Source organism: Primulina tabacum, chromosome 18 (genome assembly GCF_025594145.1).
Source record: "Primulina tabacum isolate GXHZ01 chromosome 18, ASM2559414v2, whole genome shotgun sequence".
NCBI lineage: Eukaryota > Viridiplantae > Streptophyta > Magnoliopsida > Lamiales > Gesneriaceae > Primulina > Primulina tabacum.
The window spans coordinates 26,234,196-26,254,522 of NC_134567.1; the positions used below are offsets into that span (position 1 = coordinate 26,234,196).

Here is a 20,327-nt window from a genome sequence, read left to right on the forward strand (position 1 = left end):
CACAAACCTTAAGCACATTGTGATGGACAAATTCTTCTTAAGGAGAAAGTGTTCAATACTTACCTCTACAAAGCCATTCATTTATTTTTTTCTTGCTTCTCCTCTCATATTTGAATACCACAGACAACAGTATATTCATTCCAAAACTAGGGATATTTATTGAATATTTTATTTATATATGATAAAATATAATGAGAAAATTTTAAAATTTTAGGTTGCACTTAGGGAGATGGATTTGAAATCCATGAATTTAGATGATAGTTATATTGTTTAAAATAAAGCAACAGATCAAATCTTAAATCAACATCATACATATTGCATATCAGTAGTACGAACTAGGATATATTTCAAATTACACAATTATTGGGTAAACGTAAAATTCATCATAATTAAAATGAAATATTATATAAACGCTTAAGAGATGAATTCGAACTTTATGATATTACTTCTCGAAACAAAACAAAAAAATTAAATCTAAGAATTTTTTAAAAAACAACATTTCAAAAGCAACCTCAGGTATTGTTTTGAGTTAAAGAAAATTTGTTTTAACTTTTGACCATCAAAACACAAAACAAATTGCCCAAAAAAAAAATTCTTTAATTGGAGGCAACTTGTACGTACCGTGCCCATAATTTCGTCGTGAGGATGATATGAAATAAATGAAAAATACAAGGACTAATTTGACAATAATATCAAATGTGTTGGGACTTAGATTTAAAAATTAAAATCACCCCATTCAATTAAAAAATCTCGAACATTCCATTCCTCCTCCCATTCGCCGCAAAAACCCAATCCCAACTCTCCTGCCGCGCATGGACAAAGTCAACTTCTACCGGGCATTCCACGTTGCGCTCGCCGTGGTCTGCCTTCTTCTTCACAGGCCGATCTCCGTTTCTGTCAAAATGGCGGAATACTACGAAGATCAGTATCCTGAAGGAATTCGCTATTCGAAACTGCTGGTGGTTCTCCAGATCTTCATCTTGGTGCAATCTGGTTTCGCGCTTGAGGAGGTGCTTCGTACTTTTCCCTCATCACAGAGAGAGCGTGAGGAGATTCCTGATCCGGAGCTGCGCCTGCTGTTGAAACATTTCGTGAGTAAGTTTTTTGAGAGGACTATGAGTATGCTTATTGGGGCGTGCAGCTACCTGTTCTACGTAGAAATGTTGGGCAAGGATAAAGATGGAGTGGTCGAAGGTGGAATATTGCCCTTTTTGGTCGTTTTCATTGCTCTAACCATATACCAAATCGTTTCTTTGAGACGTAAGTACACGAGTTAGATCCAGGTTTCGTTAATTCCACTAACTTCTTCTTTTTTTCATTCACTGAGTTGTTTTTGTTTTAGTAAGTAGGAATGGTGATACTCTAGCTAGTTTCAATCAAATGCATAGTAAATGTTCGAATGCGATGGGGGGATGGTTACTGTTTGATCTTGAAACTCTGAGAAGAAATCTCGTATCAGTTTTGTTATCTTTTTTGAAATATTGGTTTGTTGAATGATAGAACAGAAAAAGATTTCTTGTTGGGTTTGAGTTTGTTTTGGTTTCTTGAAAATGAAAACTACTGTTCTTGGATTATCAGTTTTTCTAAATTAAAATTCTACTAAATCAAATCGAAATACATGCATGGTTCTGTTTTGATATAAACACTAGTTTAAATAAGTAATTGAATCTTCATATTATTTTTCCCCTGCGATTAATGCTTCCCTTTATTGTAAATTAAAATTGGGGACAATTGTTTTTTCAAATAATGATAATTAATATTTTCATATAAAAATAGATAAAATCCCTCAGCATCTTGCACCACTGGGTAAAAGTTTCGTCGATATGATATAATCATAAAAAATTTGTGTGAGACGATCTCACGTATCGTATATTTTTGTGAGATCGATATTTTATTTGGGTCATCTTTGAAAAAATATTACTTTTTATATTAAGAATATTAATTTTTATTTTTGAATATCGATAGGATTGATCCGTCACATAGATAAAGATTCGTGAGATCGTCTCACAAGATACCTACTCATGATAATCCACAAAATAATTACAAATATAACTAATTAAAGTATCAAAATTTCGAATGAAATACCCTACGGGGGGCGTTTGGTAGGGGTGATTAGGTGGGTTTATTTTTTTTAACCCACCTAAATCACATGTTTGGTACGAGTGATTATTTAACCAAGTCTATCCCTCCTATGAATGATTAGGTTATATTAGTTAGGTTAAAATAATACCTCCTCACCCCCTAGGATTATTTATCCCACTCTTAATTCATCCTATTTTTCCAATTTTACCTTTCTCCTAAATTCAAACTCATCACCACTTCCTTCCACCGACCGCCCACCGCCAACCCCTGCCGTCGGCCGACCGCCGCCGCCACTTCCGGCCGGTCGCCTCCTCCTCCTCCGGCCGACCGCCGCCGCCACTTCCGGCCGGTCGCCTCCTCCTCCTCCGGCCGACCGCCGCCGCCACTTCCAGCCGGCCGACCGCCGCCGCCACTTCCGGTCGACCGCCGCCGCTTCCGACCGACCGCCGCTCCCGCCGACACAATTAGAATGACAGTTTTGTCAATTCATCAAAAAATTATTAATTATCACATTCTTATCCATCATACCAAACATAATATTATTTTATCATTATATCTTATATTTCTACTTCAATCATTCTTTTTATCATTTCTCTCTTAATCATTTCATTATCATATCCTGCAAACCAAACGCAGCCTACATGTATCTACTACGATAGTTAGTTTAACTGACAAACTAACTACATACTTAAAAATAAATTTTTTTAATAATCATCATAACTAATTATAAATAATTTATAAAAAAAATCATCCGTAAATTATTTTAATTTTCATATAAATTGTTATCATATATATGCTTATATAACCATAGTTTAAATAATAATAATAATTGTACAAACCGAATTAAGCAAGCCATGGTATATTTATTTCACATGAATAGAAATTAAATGATTAATCATATTAATAGTGGAGCAGTTAAAACTTGAAGAAACAGAGTGACAGTGATAATATTCGCAAGGGTTTGGCCTATGTTTTATATATATAGTTTGGTACACGTTATAAGATAAATATATGATATATAATATAAAGATAAGTTAATGATAAATAAGATGGTTGTTGCTTGAGTTCGTATTTTTTATCTGTTCATGCGTCGATAGTGCTTGTATGATTTATTTATTTTTACCTAATTTTATATATTATATAATATGATAATTGAGCCATTGATTTTATGAGTCAAGTCAAATATCAAATTTTAAAGTTAATCGAGTGAAACTAATAATTTTATTGATATTTATAAAAATTATTTATATAATTATCTCGAATTCATTTATATAATTATTATATTATATAATATATAAAAATAAATAAAAATATTTATTTGATTTTAATTTCTACCTACTAGCATAGATTTATAAAAATCATTTATAAATTGAGGGCGATTAAGTCATTTGTAGTGTATTTTATCATTAAATTAAAATTATCACACCTAATAGAAGTGACATTTTATCCTTCTAAAAAATTATTTATCAATATCATGGGCTTTTTAAAAAGATACCAAAATGGGATAATGAGGATTATTTATCAATCCTTCCCTTATCCCATGTACCAAACTATGCCATAGTGTAAAACGAACTATAGACTAGGTTATAAAATAGTCGAATTGGTTGACTGAGTTTTTTGAAAACATTTGATTTGTATTTCAATTTTCGAATCAAACGAAACTCAAACATGTTAAAACTATTTTTTGTAGTCGAATTTGAACATAAATTATATTGTTCAATAGTTCACAAGTCTTTTTTTTGTAAATATATATTAAATAAATAGATTTAGAGCATTTCGTATATTTATTTTTTTAGCAATATTTCAAATAGCTCGTAAACATATTTGAATCTTTTGAGTCGAACTTGAACCTGAGCCTAATTCGAACTGAACTTGAAATTAAAATTTTAAAATTTCCAACCTTCAAATCAAGCTCGAGTCCGAACATATTTATTTTGGGCGAATTTGGGCGTTAAAATTTTCATGATATTGGATGCAAAACTCTCCAATTCACACGAATTTTGATTTTTTTTATTTTTATTTTAAATTATTTAAAAAAAAAAACACTACATTTCAAGGCCTAACTTTTGCGGGAACGGGGCAGTTACAAAAATCAAGTTACAAGAAAGTTAGTGATCTACACAGCGGATTTGGGAATTTAATCCTACAAAATATTATAGTTAAATATATTAATATACCATTGAATGAAAACAAATATTAAAATATAAATTTTGCTTTTATTTTCATCTTAATTTATATATTTTATTTTTAATTTTCTGAAGCATATCGTGTTCCGTTCTATTTTTTTTCAATATATTTTTAAAAATTATATTATAAATTTAAAAATTATTTATTGAAATTAAAAAAACATAAATTAATATTAAGTGTTTATCTATGTAACATAATTAGAAATAAAATAATATCTTTATATTATAGAAATTATGTTGTTAAAAATTTCTTAATTGTAAGATTCTTCGTATTTCTTTTTATGGAACTATAATAATATTTTGCTGAATCACAATTTTTTACATCCCAATATGTAATATATTTTCGTGAGAAAAATGGACCAATATTTATTATATCCATACTGAAACTTGACATTAAATATAAATATTTTAAAATCAGGAAAAAATAATTTATTTATATATGATAAAATATTATAAAAAAACTTTTTAAAATATTGAATTTTTAAGTATTGTGTTTGGAGTTTAAAGGAATTTGTTCTAACTTAATTGTTTACCATTTCCCTTTAATTAGAGGAAACTTTTACGTATGCCCATAATTTCGTCAAGAGGATGAGATTAAATAAATAAAAAGTACAAGGACTAACTTGAAAATAAGAGAGATTTTGGGGAGTATGTGTAATATTTACCCCTTTAAGTTAAACTAAGTCTCCAACATTCCGTTCTTTTCTCCCGTTCGCCGCAAAACCTCCAACTCTCAGGCCGCGCATGGGCAAAGTTAACTTCTACCGGGCATTCCACGTGGCGCTCGCCGTGGTCTTCTTTCTTCTTCACTGGATGATATGGGTTGCTCAAGAGACGGCAGAATACTACGAAGATCAACACTCCGCCGGAGTTCGCTACTCGAAATTTCTGGTTTTACTCCGGATCCTCATCGCCGTGCAATCTGCTTTCGCCCTCGAGTCGTTTCTTCCTACTTTCTGGTCACGGATGGAGCGTGATCAGATTCCTGATCCGCAACTGCGCCTGCTGTTGAAGCATTTCTTGAGTAAGTATTCTGAGAGGAATGTGAGGATTATTAGTATGACGTGCATCTACATGTTCGTCCTAGAATGGTTTGGCAAGGATACAGATGGAGTAGTCAAAGGAGGAATACCCTTTTTGGTCGTTTTCATCACAGTAAACATATGCCGATTCGTTTCCCTGGTTCGTCATCTTTGAGACTTAATGTTCAAGAGTAAGATTCAAGTTTCGTTCCACTTGTAACTTCCTTTTGTTTTTCAGTACGTACGTACGTAGGAATGGCGATAGTACTCTAGCTAGTTTCGTTTCAAATGCATGGTTACTGTTTGCTAGATCTTGAAACTTTGAGAAGAAATCTTGTTGAATAATAATTGGATATAATGATCGAACAGAAAAGATTCTGTTATTTTGGTTCTGATTCGGTTTGAGTTGTTTTGGTTTCTTGAAAAGAAAAACGACTGCTCTTAAAAATCATTGAATCTCTTCACATAAAAATATATACCAAGTCTCGTGGGATCATAAAAAAAAAAAATGGAGGTTCGAATCGATTCGTGTACGTATAATCTCAAAGAAATTCTTGAAGTGGAGCTAAACTGTTAATAAAAACAAATGAAAAATTGCAGCCAATCGAGAGAAAAATTGAATCAAAATATTTTGCACAATTCTCCAATTGAAATGAGCTTGATTTTGTGATATTTTCGGTGGAGTCCAACTCGTTTATTAATTTAGATCAAACATGATTTTTTTTAAAAAAAATTGAATTTAAATGAAAAAATAGCATAATCATAGAACAACGACACTTGTGTCAATTTTCTATCTAAATATTTAAAAGATTGGGTTTTTAATGAGACGATCTCACGCGCGTGAGACAGATGCTCATGATATCTATATTATGGCGATTATTTTACCTGATGACTTTCCAAAAAATAATTGCACATTAAATTAACTAAAATATCAATTTTTTTAAAATATCCTACGTATATCTACTATACTAAATTATTTTTAACTGCTGATTATAAAAAATAATAATACATTCTAAAAAAGTTGAAACTATGAAAAATCATTCTGATTGTTGAAATGAATTTATGTTGGATATTTCTTATTAATCTATATAGATGTAACTAATTTTAATTTTAATATAATTTTTTTGTTTAGTTTTAAATAATAATATAATATAATTGTACGGCCCAGCAGAAGTCGAATGGGGATTCTTATTTAATTAATGAGACATGTGTATGATAAAACTGGAAGAAACGGAGTGTGTTATAAGGCAGCCCGCAATGCTCCGGTGGAGTTCGTGCAGAGGATAGAGAAAGGCTCCGGTGAGAAGAACAAAGCTTTCGTGTTGCCCAGTCCGGATTTCCAGCGCCTTTGTGTGGAGCAGCTCGATCTCTTTCGGCGCATCTTTAATCCCGATGCTGTTCTATCGGTATGGTCGATAATTATAATTATTAATTAAAAGTACCGCTAGATCATGGTCTTGTTGAAGTCACTTTGATGAATTTGACATGCAATAACCGAGGAATACTCATTTTAACAAAACTCTTTATTGGTAATCTTAGGAGCTTTTGTGAAGTTGGATGGCAGTGTAAAGTACTTTTGTTTTCTGGTTAGTTTCGTGATCTTACACAAAATATGTTAATGTCTCAATTCTCATTTCAGTTTTGCTATTACAGAAACTTCGTGTATGCAAACAAAATAAGTAAATTTTTTGGTATTGGTAGTGAAAGAGTCTTGATTGGTGAGAACTTGGAACATAGCTCTATGGTTGTTGGTCTTACTTATTGAAATAAAAGCAAGCTAGCACTTTTATTTGATTTGTTCTGGTTAACAAGTGCCTAGTGAAGATGGATGTAGTTAGATATTTGTTTGGAACATAGAAGAACATCTAAAATTAAATGTTCTTGATTTTTTATTGCTGGTAGCGAACATTATTTTTTGTTGTGATGGGTTGCAATTTAGAAAATTCTATTTTGCTATGAGAAACTTTTGGTATGCAAACTCTTCTGGTGATGTTGGCCAAAGAGTTTAAAAGAAGAAGCATTAAATAGATGTATAGAACAATAGAAGCGGGCAAGTATTTATTTATTTTTGCCAATATTTCGGAAAAAAAGGAAAAAATATAACATTAGTTACCATTCAGTTGGCACTATGATGAAATGTTAATACTTGAGTGGTGCTACAAAGTAGAGTTCTGATACCAAGTAACTTAACTGTAGGTCTATGTCAGGCCAGCTGGTAGCTACTAGCTATGTCATGGATCGCTTGGAGTTGCGCCTCATTACTTCCCCATCCAGGTGTCCATGCGGTTGATATTGTGGTTTTAATTGTTAGCTTTGGTGTTCCCGCTGGCTTGAGAGTTGTAGAAGCTGTGATTTCAAGTCGAAAGGCATGTGTTTTAATGTTGTGACTATGTAATGAAGGGTAGTTTTTCAAGTTTTTCTCCATGGTTCTGTATTGACGTGTTCCTGATATACACTCTCTTCATTCTAGGCAGAGTTTTTCCCTGACCTTGGTGCTGTAGTTTTCACTAAAGGAGCCCCCTTTTCCTGAGATATTCTTTGCCTTGGCAAACAGCTTGGACCTTGAACCTTTGGGATTCCGATTTTTTAAAGGATGAGCCCGTGGAAATGATGAAATTCACTAGAGACCAAATACTAAATTTCATTAATATCCCAAAGTCACTAGCTGTGCCTATGTCATGGATCAGGTAGGTTTCTTATGCATGAATATGCCTCATCATCAATATCGTTTTTGTTACTCTGCCTCTTAGAAAATATTACATATGTGATCTAGTTGATGCCGAAGAAGAGTTCTCTTTTGGTGTTTCGTGCCTGTTATTTATTTATTGTTTACTGTTTTTAGTTTTTTTTTGCATTGTTGTTTTCCCTTGTTATCAGAAGTTAACTCTTCTCTTTCTCTTTCCACTCTTTCTCTTTCAAGAAAGCAAAGCTACTCCAGCAATCATCATGGCAAAATAATGTGAGGATGGGTGATTTGGTTGAGCAAGTAAGATGCGCTCCTTTTGTATATTTTTATCTTAGGATTTTAAACCTGTCATGATTATCAATATCTTTATTTCATAGATCCAGAGCTCTCTGTCAAGCGTTAGAACTTAGAGCCAGACGTTATCTGTTCACATGAGGAGTGAGGTGGGTATGGCCATGGCTATGAAAGACCCTTCCGGAGTTATGTTTGGTCCATTTTGTGAATTATCTTATATGATGTTTGATTAAATCATGAATATGAGTCTCCAGATTTCTTATGACATCGTCGAAGACATTTTATTGCAAGCAGACTGTATGACAGATACTCTTCAACAGCTACAGGATGCTGTCTACACGACAAAGGTGTGATTTCTCTTGGTTTGAACATCTAAGCTCACTTAGTTTTGTCAATATTCACCATCCTTGCTTATTCATCTGAGTTGGTAGCTTTTGTATTTTAAGAAAATATAATGCGTTATAACAATAATGCACTAAAGAATATGCGTCGGTCAGCTGGTGCTCAGCCTAAGTCCATAAGCTCCAGCTACCCAATAGCCTCTCAACTGAAACGTCCAACAGCACATCACAAGAATCTCATAGGCGATTACCAGTAAGTTTGCCGTCCAAGGACTTGGGGTGTCCCATGCTACCTCTTGCTCTAGCACCTTCACATCATCAGCAAATTAGGTAACCTTGTGTTCAATAATGTTATGGCTTGTTTAGAGATTTTTTTCCCAGTCCTTCCCTGGCAAGCAACGTGTATGTTGTTACTGTGTGAACCTGTATATGCTTGTGTTGAAGACTTCACTTTTAGACATTCTTCAAAATTAACATGGTTGAAGATTTGATGAAATTAGGATCGGTAGTGGCAGAGTGACATTTTGCTTACCATTTTTTTTCGGGAAGAAAGTGTACCATTGTTCTCGCGATTAGAATATTTTTCATCAAAATAAAAATATATATCGCGAGTGGTTAAAAAATGCTAGGTAATTTAGAAAACCAAATAACAAAATTGACTTTTCTCTGCAATGAAAATTTCATCTATTCAGTTTACCTCCGCAACTGCAAAGATTCTTAAGGAGTGATGTCATGCCAATTCTTGCTTTTCTGTGTTTTTTTTTTGTTTTAGTTTTTTTATGGAGGCACACTGTGTCAGAAGACTCTGCGAAGTCTTTGATGTGTTGGAGGCTTTGGTTGTGGCCATAAAACCTCTTGCAAATAAGCAGCAACTATCCGTTGAACTATGTGATCTTTCGAGGTCTTCACAGGTTGCAGTTGATGAACCTGCTTTGCGGCAGGCATTGAGCAACTTGATTGAGGGTTCTTTATTGCGCATAGAAATTGAAGGAAAAGTTGAAATTATGTCTACTGAAACACCAGCAGGTGCCCTTATCATCATTGACGATGATGGACTTGATATGCACTATATGGTAATGGTTTTTTTCTTACCTACTAGTTGAGTAGATCTTCTTGTTCTGTTTGTAAAGTCATTCACTCGGTATTGCATTCTTTTCTAGCATAAGTATCTTGGCTGGAAACTACTCCTTTAATTTCTTTCAGACACAGATGCATTCACTTGCACCATTTGGAGCAGATCTATTAGCTGGAGATAGAATAGAAGACAATATGAGTTGGAACTTCATCGCTGGGTTGACTGTTGCTCGAGAGATACTGGAGAGTTACGTTCGTGCTGTCCGTGTTCTCTCTCCGAGGAATGTGGAGACACCGGTCGGAGCAGGTGGTACCCGTATCGAGCTTTGGCTACCCTTATCCCCTCCTACATCATCCGATAGAGGGCTTGGCTCGGGATGCCTGAAAAGTAAATAAAAAGTCTCTGAGCTTTAAATATTCACTGCGATGTATGTTGAATGATGGTTTTATCTATCTTAAAACGACAATTCCAGGACTTAACATTATAGAACCGTAGATCACAAACTTACAATCAAAAGCCTGTGTTACTTTTCAGACTTAATTGGTTTGGACTCTGCTCATGTACACGCTCACTTGCACACCTATTATAAATTTTCATTTTTTTTTTTCAGTTTTCGAATCCATTCATGGTTCTGTACCCACCACCGCGTGCAAAATCATGGCAGAACGCGTGGCCTTGGTTCCTTGCACCTGCTCTCAATTTTGATCTCAACTAAATAGTTGAGATAATCGTAACTAAATAGTCATATCTGAGAATGATCGAGTTGCTTTCAGCGATCAAGAACAAGCATCCACACCACCTTCGCCATTGGCTTAAACCCATAAACCAGGGCTTACCTTATATAGTGTACTAACTGGCAACATTTCTAAAAGCAAACAAAGATCTCCGAAATCCATAATGGGGCTGTCATATTTCTCCAATCCATCTGAAGGCATTCTGCCACTCCTAGTGATGGACACAGTCATGTCAGTGAATCATGTCAAGAACATGCTGCGACCATTTCTTCAAGTTGTAATTGGCGCCACAGCCCCGGATCAAGAATCCGAGGAAGAATACTCCGGTGACGACTCGGTGGCCAAAAGGGTCTCCGTTAAATGTTATAGTTCGCGGTGGAGGAACCAGTGTGACGGTGGCGGTAACAAGTGGGCGGCACAACATGAAGACTCTACTTGTGCTCTAATCATTTGTCGGATTGTCAATCCGATAATTCTATTAGATTAATTCAATATTTCGCTTTATAATTGAACGCCTTGGAATTGATCATAATTGCTAATTTCAAACTTATTTTATCCACAAGTTATTCATGCAATTCAAGTTTTAATGAGATTGAGCTTTTTTTTACTTTTGTAACCATTAGTTTTATAAATTTATTTTATATAAATACACATTATATTTTATCCCACTCAATCCCTTATATATTTACACGATCTACATTTACATGGACATAATGTTTTCCAGCCTAGACCAGCGATGCATCACCATCATTATTTAAATGTATGAACATAATAATAAATTGATAAAAACAAAGAAACGACCGAACAAACCAACTAACCAAGACATTATTTCTTACTCCCTACAAATTATATTTAAGATAATTATTGGCATTTGCATCAATCAATGGACATCCATTTGCTCAACTCAAACTTCTCGTGCTTAAATTCGATGAATTTCTCAGCTTCGGCATCGATACTCTTTCCGCATATATCGACGTTATCATCTTTACGGGTGTTCCAGAAATATCGTCCCTTTGTACCCTTTCCGGCACCTGGCTTGACTACTTGATCACGATCAGGTGCATGAGACTTTGCATGGAGGCTTCGGATTTCGAAGTCGGTAACATTTCTGATCGTTTGTGGCATATGCTCGAGTTCATAAAGATCGTAAGCATCCAAGGGAGAGGTTGATCTCGCATGGAGCATCAAATTCCTTTTGTTTTCCATCTTTTTATCCTTAGTTTGTGAGGTTTTGTGGGTATCTACCATATATGTAAGATTTGATGATGATAATTGATACGGACGTTATTGATGCAATAACTATTTATATAGTACGTGTGGTTTCTTAACTTGATCGGTAAGATAGAATCTGATTCTCTTTTTGTCAGAAGTGTCAAAAATAAACACTACGTTAGGTTCTAATCACTTGAAAACTCAAAAAAGGCTCTTTTTGGATACAAATATTTGGAATTTTCTTTGAATTTGAAAAAATGAGTATACATATATAATTATGATATGACGTACATCTTTTGTTAGATGTCGCAAGATGTTCACGATAATATCTTTTAGTGAAACATCACATTAAATAATTGCACGATGTTCGCAAAAACATCCTCTAGGGCAATCCAGGGTAACAACCACTACAATAATAAATGCTTATGGTGACATTCATAAATGTCATCATATTCAATATTTAGTGACATTTAAGTTTTAGTGATACCTCCAACAAATGTCGTATATTCCAATGTCGTCTTAAACTTCCTGACATTTTTTAATGTCATTATAAGATGTTAATGACAACTTCATACGTGTTACTAATTATTAATATAACGACAATTTTAAATGTCAAGAAAATTCATGTTTTAAATACATTTATACATGTCTTGTTATTATAGTAATAATGACAAATTTATATGTTAGTTAAAATCATTTCTAATGAGAAATAAAAGTGTCGTGTATGTTATTTATAGTGACAATAACAAATGTGGGAATATTTGGGTTGGATAAATATAGGAGGAGGGAAAAATAGGTAAAATAAATGTGAGAATAAAAAAACATATTAGATTAGTTATCGTGACATTTTTAATTATGTCATTTTTTATATGGAGGGAAACAATTATTTTCCCTCCTCCAAAATTTATCCAACCCAAATATTCCCACATTTATTTATAGTGACAATTTTTAGGTTTTTAATGATTTTTTACGATGTGGGAACAATAATTGTTTCCCTCCATATAAATAATGACATCAATTAAAAATGTCAGGATAACTAATCTAATATATTTTTTTATTTTACACATTATTAATTTTTTACAAGTGTCATTATTAAGTATTTGTAACAACATTTAATTAAAAGTGTCTACAAAAAAATGTCACAATAACCATTTATTGTTGTAGTAAACATTCTACATGTGTGGGAAATTATAAGATAGATATGAAAATGTCGATCAAGAAAGTTAATAAAACAATTAGTTTATTTTTAAAAATATCTTACGTAAAATACGACTTTCTTTACATTTGGACACGATTATTCTTTAGACCTGTCCTTGTCAGATCCGTGTAGGAATATAGTGAGGCAAATTTGAAAAAGTTCGAGTTTGACCAAACCTAATTAGGAAATTTCAAGTTACCTTGAAAGTTCACGTTTCTTGCAAAGGGTGGGTTATAGCCCGACACGTACCTCTTGTCGATGGTTTTCATTTTAAATGGTGAGAAAAAATAAAAACAAATCAGAGAGCAAGATAACTTTTTAAATGTAAGTTTTTTAATCTACCATTATTTTTAATTTTTTAAATTTGACACGTATAAATTGTCAGACCTCAACGAGAAACGTGCTGGTTATAAATTGAGACAATTTATCTAGCAAAGAAATTTTATTCATAATTTTTACTTTTTTTTTTTGGTTAGAAGAAATTTTGTCATAAGTAGATATGGAACATGGAATAAATTTGGGCAAAAACTTATGTGAGACGGTCTTACGGGTCGTATTTTGTGAGACAGATATCTTATTTGGGTCACCAATGAAAAATAATTACTTTTTATGCTAAGATTATTACTTTTTATTGTGAAAATTGGTAGGGTTGATCCGTCTCACAGATAATAATTCGTGAGACCATCTCATAAAAGCCCTATTCATATATTTGAGGCCGTGGAATGAGATGTGTTATAAATCGTCAGGTAAAAGTTTCGATTTTTCACGTTTTACACATGGGCTGATTTTAAATACAGCTTTCGAGTAACTTGTAAACCGTCAGCTTTCGAGCAACTGTTGATTATTATTTAGTCAACGTGAATATAGTGGAACGAAGAAAGCGTAAATATTCTAATATTCGGAGTTTGTCTTTTAAACATGCAACCGATAATCTGAAGTTAACCTTAAATATTAGATTTATTTAGTTTTTATTAAAGAAAAATTACATTTTTATCTCGTAACTAATATTTTTTTTAATTTTAGTCATCTTATAAATCAATTCGCAATTTTAGTACAATAACTCATCCATTTAAAAAGAAAAAAACAATTCAGTCTTTTTTCCTTGGAATCTTAGGAGATAACGAAAAATACTTATTTGGCAACCAAACACTATGACATTGGACTAATAAATTGGACATTTTGAGTTTTGAAAGGAAAATGTGTCGACATTTTGGGAAGATTAGGGAAGATAAATATTTAAGAAAATATTAGAGTTCCAACCTTAAAAGGAATGAAATTGAAAAAAATTACGACTCCGTGTAAAAACTACTACTTCATTCATAACATGAACAAAAATGAAAAATATGTTAATTGTAAGACCAAAAATGTAATTTTCCCTTCTGATCAATACTCCAAAAGATAATCCACTGTTAACTAGCATATATAATGTGTCTCGTGGAAGTTATTTGACCTTAGTCATGGTTATTCATTGTAATGAATCACAACCAATATTTACAATAAAATTAGAAATAATCTTTTGTTAAAAACGAGATAATTATAAAAATTCCAGATCACGATACACAAAAAATCGATTATGAAGTTTTCGTTCTATAGATTCCTGATGACAAAATTGATGGATTTGGACCATTTGGTTTAGATGAAATGAACTAATTTGAGAAAGGATTTGATCTATTAATTTTTTTTAAAAAACATAAATTTTGGGTAAATTTGAAATCCAATCAAATTATAATTGAATTACATAACTTGATACAGTATGTTGCTTGTGAGACGGGTAGATTCGGTTCATAATTACAGTGAAAAATATTATTTTTGATATAAAAATAATAATACTTCATAAGTTGAATCACAAACGCGTCTCACAAAAAAATCAGATCTCACCACGACTTTAAGACAATTGTCACACAAGGTCCACATCACTTTGAAATTAATAGTCTTTATTTCATCAGTGTTTCAAATAACTTGCCACAGTATGTTTGCTCTGAATTTTGAGCCTTGGATACGTGAGGTGTAAAAACGGCAATTAATAAGAATGAATGCCCTAAATTAATTTATAGAAAAAGCAAGTGATTAGCGGAAAAATCGGTGCCTCCTGTTGTAATCGAGTTAGTATACATCATGACTGTTTCTTTTTCTATTTCAATATCATTAGATCATATTGATCCTTACATTTTTATGAAAATTGATATATATATATATATATATATATATATATATATATATACACTATATATATATACATACGTGTGTGTGGATGATCAAAATATTAATATTTGATAGAAAAACACCTCAAATACAACATAGATTAATTCGTTGTGACGAATGAATCTAATGATTGATATTTGTTCTTGTACATGATCATAGATCTCACGCGCATTAAGTACAAAACCCACTTTTCTGATCCATTAACGGTTGAAAGCTTAAAGATACTGAATTATCTGACAACTAAAAAAGCATATGGAAATAAAATTTCTTGGTAAGACATTAATCTACTTATGATCGAAATAAATATTTTTGCAAGACGAAAATTGCAAAAAATGGTAATGGTTTGAACCAAAAACATCGTTACAGAATGTATTTGTGTATGCGTGCACAAGTTTTAAGAATAAAAACAAAAGAAAACATTTGTCTTTTGTTCTGTACTACAATGAGCTGCACATCAGTGTCTGTCCAATGATTACGTTGTCAGGGATATGCCAACCTGTATTATTTCCCACTTTTTTAAAACAAAAATAAAAAAAGAATCTCAGCCTATTCCAGGTATCAGATTCCCCAACTACTGTACTTCACAGTTTTCTTTGTATAACAATATTCAAGGTATCTGATCTGGAAATATAGAACCTAGGATTCCCGTTACACAATGCATTGCATCACATGAAAAATTGATCGAACTGACATATCTCATAGTGCGAGTTCAAGATGCAAATGAAGCTTTCCCTCTAGCATCTGGAAGCAAATCAATTACTGAGTTATTCCCCTGTTTTTCGAGAAGTTGACAAGAATTGCTAACCATCATAAGAACTACATCGTTAATCATGGAGAGATCCAAACTTTCCATCGGATTACAGAGTTAAGCACGTTTCTCAATATTCATATGATAAAATAATTCCAATTCAAAAAATTTCCTGACATAGGGATGCCCAGAAAGAAGCAATCTTTTCATAGCCTGTCTCCACGTTTGATACAAGATAAATACTATTCAATCACATGAAAATCAACTCTACCAAAAACTTATTTACAAAATCATTCTAAATCCAAGAATGTGTTCGGTTCTCCCAGATATTTTGTGAAATAAATGGCATGAATAATTCTGGGTATTCATTCAAAAGCAACACACCCAATCTTTTGTCAATGGTCTCACAATTTGAACCTATCGTACACAGTTTCCAGGCAAGAGGAATTTATATTGGTCAGCATTCTCCAAAAGATATGCAGGGAGATGAACAGCCGAGTATGAATGTGGTATAGATCCCATTTTCCCGATGATTTCTTTGAAGGTGTACTCCTCGGGCAGCATATCAAACAAATCATCACCTTTGCAGATTACTCTCTGGATTCTAGTAGGATTCAAGAAATGAGAAAATCTCACCCTATCGACGTGGCTGTAAGCTTTCATCTTGAATATGAACTCACGAATGTGTCTAAAGCAAAAGCTACAGTGCCACCCAGCGTCAACCAAAATTTCATCAGACTGCCTATAGTGAGCATATTTCGTCTTCCCCGACTGATAAATGTGAACCGAAGCTCTCCAGCTACTATCGTCAACGAGAAACTCAAATGAATACAAGTAATTCTTCAAACGAAGATGGAGAATTGGAGGTATTCCATCACACCACCTCAGTAGATTAATTGTGTGTTGACTTGGTATCTCATCGACATCAGACATTATCAACAAATCATCATCTTGAATCCCGGCTTGTTTAAGAAGATAATCTAGTGCAAGTCTCTGATATGCTTCCTCAACAAAAGGGTTCTCTCCTTTCTTAAATCGCCCAGGAACTTGCCCATAGGTTAACCGTGCCTCAAGAAATTTGAACTGGTCTCGGACAGAGGAAAATACGTAAGGCTTAGGCAGACCAGTGAAAGTTGAGTTTGACTCGAGCAATACAAACTCGGTTACATAAGGGTACAATTCTTTCCACCGTATCTTGAGAATATCAAACTCATTGTTAAACAACACGGCATCATAAACACGCCTAGGATACTCCCGCATTTCCCAGCCATGAAGTTTACATAGATTCTCCATGGACACATTTTCATGATAGTAGTGAGGTATTTCATGGAAAGACTTCGGTGGAGATTCCCACAAAGGCCGTAAAAAGTATGTAATCTTCTGGCCATGCACATAAATAATGAAGACACAAGTCGGTACCATCACAAATAGAAAGAGATAGGCTTTTATATCTAGACCGCGCAGAATACACTTCAATCTCGACATGCTCAAGGTCCGTCCCGAATCCTGCAGAACCAAAACACAACATATTTAAAACCATATAAAGTATACAAACTCAACTTTCTAATGGAAAAGATGTTTAAAGAAAATCGAAATTTGACGAATTTGATGACAACATGGTGAAGATTGAAGAAAACCATCAACCGTAACTTAAGTTTTCACATTGCTGTTATACTTAAATGCAAAAGAAACATCGGGGAACAAAAATAGATCTACAAACATAACAAAATCATAAAAATGGGATCTTGATCTTGAATCCCATGTTTCAGGTTTCAACGCCCAAAATATCAGACAAGAGAAATTTGATCGGTAGCACTTGGATCAATCTGTAGTCATATAAACAAAGTAAATTCAACCCTCCAATCCAGCAAGGGCAAACAGAGATTCCTATATTTAAAATTTTCCGTTGCATTCGCCATTATATTCCCCAAAAAACAAAAAGGAAAGGAGTACCCAGAACTAAAATTCCCGATAAGGGATCAAACCCAAAAACCTTCGGAATCATTATTTTCAGAAAAACCGAGACTTGAACTTTTCTCGATGCAACCCAACCCTTCATTTACGCATACTAATATATTCCAATTAAGAAAAACCAAAAAGGTAATAAAAAAAAAAGTTACCTCGTCGCAGGATTTGCCGCATATATCATCGCTCTTCTTGGAACAATAATAAGATCCCCCTTCAGCCATCAGAACAATTTCTCCCAAAACAAACTCTAAATTGCAAGATCAAAACAATGTAAATAAATTAAAACCAAATTAAGATCTCTCTCTCGCTCTCTCTCTCTCTCTCTCTCTCTCTCTCGCCACGCTTCAAAATTTATGCAACCGGGGGGTTAGAAAAGAGAATCAAACTCATACAAACAACCCAAAGTTTCTGTTTTCCACGACAACAAAGTAAAGACCCAGAAATAACAACGGAAACAGAAATCTTCGTGAATTTGCCTCTCTGGTTGTTAATGGGTGGCAGTTGTAAAGATTACAAGGAAGCCGTTTCTACTGTCTTCTACCCCCCACTTACATAGTTACATACACATGCCCATTTCTATATATCTTCGAAGGCTGGGAATATTTCCATCTAGTTGACCAAAACACCCATCCTTAATTTCATTGCAATGTACAAATACATGGGTATTGCGGTCTTTTACCTAGACGCAATTTGTTTAATAAATATTGGGCTCGGTCCCTAAAACACGTCCATTGACCTGCTCAAGTATAACATGCGCGTGGAAATCGGAAACATTTTAATTTTTCAAAAATCGTTCGAAAAATTAATTAATAATTACAATAAATATTACACATATATTATACATAAAATGAAGTGTAAATATTCTTTATCTAATAATTAATATTGAGACTATTTATGACAAATAATTTTTATTAACCCTTTCAATCTATATGTTATTACTTGGATAGGTAAAATATAATTTGTCTCCTATAAAATAAATCAAATTACAAAAAAGTTCAAGATTTAAAGAATATGGTTATCTTTACCTTCTTCTTTTTTTTTTACTCTTTTGCTTTTTCTTCATATCTATATATATATAAAAGCAGAGTTGTCTGCTATTTTTAGTAATTTTTCGCCAAAATATACTTTCTAAAAAAAGAAATTATCGAAAAATGTGATAAAATATATTATAATAAATGTCTAAATATATTTAATTCAATTTTAAAACTGTATATTAATATCTGTGTGTATAATAACTTGAAAATTGAATATCTTCTAGGAATTACAAACAAAATTAAATTAGATTTCAAATTTCAAATCCAAAAATTTAATTTCATTCTAGGATTTATAAACCAAATTCAAAATGGTATTCAAATTTTAAATTCGAATTTTGGAAATTTGAATCATGCTTCAAAATTTGTGCTCCGAAATCAATTTATTAAATTAACATTAATTTAGGTTCTGATGAAGAATGTGCTAAAATCAAAAAATTTTCAGATTGGATTGCTAATTTAGGAGATGAAAAAATTGGAAAAGTTGGAGAACAAAATGACGGTTATGCGACAATAGATATTCCTGATGAACTTTTGATCAAAGATTGCAATGATTCTATTGCACCAATAGTTGAGAGTACGTATCCGTCTTTAGACAACAATATCAACAATACTGTATATTTTCAGCAAAGAGCTATTTTGGCACCAACACTTGATGTCGTTCAGTCCATAAATGAATATATGATATCTCTAAACCATTCAGAGGGAAGGTTGTATCTAAGTTCTGATACGACGTGTCACTCAGATAGAAATGTTGATATACTGAATGATGTGCATATCCCTGAATTCTTAAATGGAATAAGATGTTCTGGAGTACCAAATCACGAGTTAAATTTGAAGGTTGGAACTCTGGTTATGTTGTTGCGGAACATAGATCATTCTCTTGGATTATGCAATGGCACTAGATTGATCGTGACAAGGCTCGGAAACCATGTTTTGGAAGGTAAAATTCTTACTGGAAGTAATGCAGGTCATAAAGTGCTTATTCCAAGAATGTCATTGACGCCTTCTGATCTAAGGCTTCCTTTTAAATTTCAACGAAGACAATATCCTTTGATTGTATCATATGCAATAACAATCAACAAAAGTCAGGGGCAATCATTGTCTCATGTAGACTTTTTTTGAAGAACCCTGTTTTTAGTCATGGTCAGTTGTACGTTGCTGTATCCAGAGTTACGAATCCTGAGGGACTAAAAATTTTGATATGTGATAGTGATAGCAACCCGAAAAATTCAACGACAAATGTTATATTTAAGGAAGTTTTTCCAAATTTGTAATTTTTTTTTTGTTTTCTAATTGTATGATCTATAATCCATTTAGTTTATTTTTATTTTATTTAAATTATTTATTGAAATTAAAACCACATTAAAAGTTTGTATCATGTTTATCATTTTATTTTGTTATAGTTATTGTTTTGTGCATAGAACATAAATTTATAAGTGAATACAATATAATTGATAAACACATTATGTTATTCATCGTCTAATACAGGTGTGATATTAATTTTCAGTCAAAATACAAAATGATCTTTTATTCAGTGTTTCATTG

The 20,327-nt window shown here is 32.9% G+C and overlaps 3 protein-coding genes and 1 pseudogene across 4 annotated transcripts; 3 read left to right on the forward strand and 1 right to left on the reverse strand.

Moving 5' to 3' along the window:
* Positions 1-6,484: 6,484 nt before the first annotated feature.
* LOC142533655 (chloroplast sensor kinase, chloroplastic-like) lies at positions 6,485-10,578 on the forward strand. Of its 2 annotated transcripts, XM_075640495.1 has the most exons (6): positions 6,485-6,696; positions 8,211-8,276; positions 8,525-8,617; positions 8,752-8,864; positions 9,411-9,684; positions 9,815-10,578. In XM_075640495.1, exons 1-6 carry the CDS (start codon positions 6,490-6,492, stop codon positions 10,079-10,081), a joined length of 1,020 nt encoding a protein of 339 aa, XP_075496610.1. In that variant the 5' UTR covers positions 6,485-6,489; the 3' UTR covers positions 10,082-10,578. The 2 variants fall into 2 exon arrangements, 1 of the variants encoding a protein (XP_075496610.1); XR_012816787.1 differs by lacking the exons at positions 8,211-8,276; positions 8,525-8,617; positions 8,752-8,864; positions 9,411-9,684; positions 9,815-10,578 and adding exons at positions 7,487-7,660; positions 7,765-8,189 and having other exon boundaries at positions 6,557-6,696.
* Positions 10,579-10,583: 5 nt separating this feature from the next.
* LOC142532425 (uncharacterized) lies at positions 10,584-10,907 on the forward strand. Its single transcript, XM_075638729.1, has one exon. It carries the CDS (start codon positions 10,584-10,586, stop codon positions 10,905-10,907), a length of 324 nt encoding a protein of 107 aa, XP_075494844.1.
* Positions 10,908-15,557: 4,650 nt separating this feature from the next.
* Positions 15,558-18,297, reverse strand: LOC142533071 (uncharacterized). The gene is made up of 3 exons (XM_075639686.1): positions 18,090-18,297; positions 17,901-18,059; positions 15,558-17,286 (listed from the first exon to the last, which is right to left on the reverse strand). Exons 2-3 carry the CDS (start codon positions 17,967-17,969, stop codon positions 16,198-16,200), a joined length of 1,158 nt encoding a protein of 385 aa, XP_075495801.1. The 5' UTR covers positions 17,970-18,059; positions 18,090-18,297; the 3' UTR covers positions 15,558-16,197.
* A 109-nt stretch (positions 18,298-18,406) lies between these two features.
* Positions 18,407-20,056, forward strand: LOC142532426 (uncharacterized; annotated as a pseudogene).
* Positions 20,057-20,327: the final 271 nt, after the last annotated feature.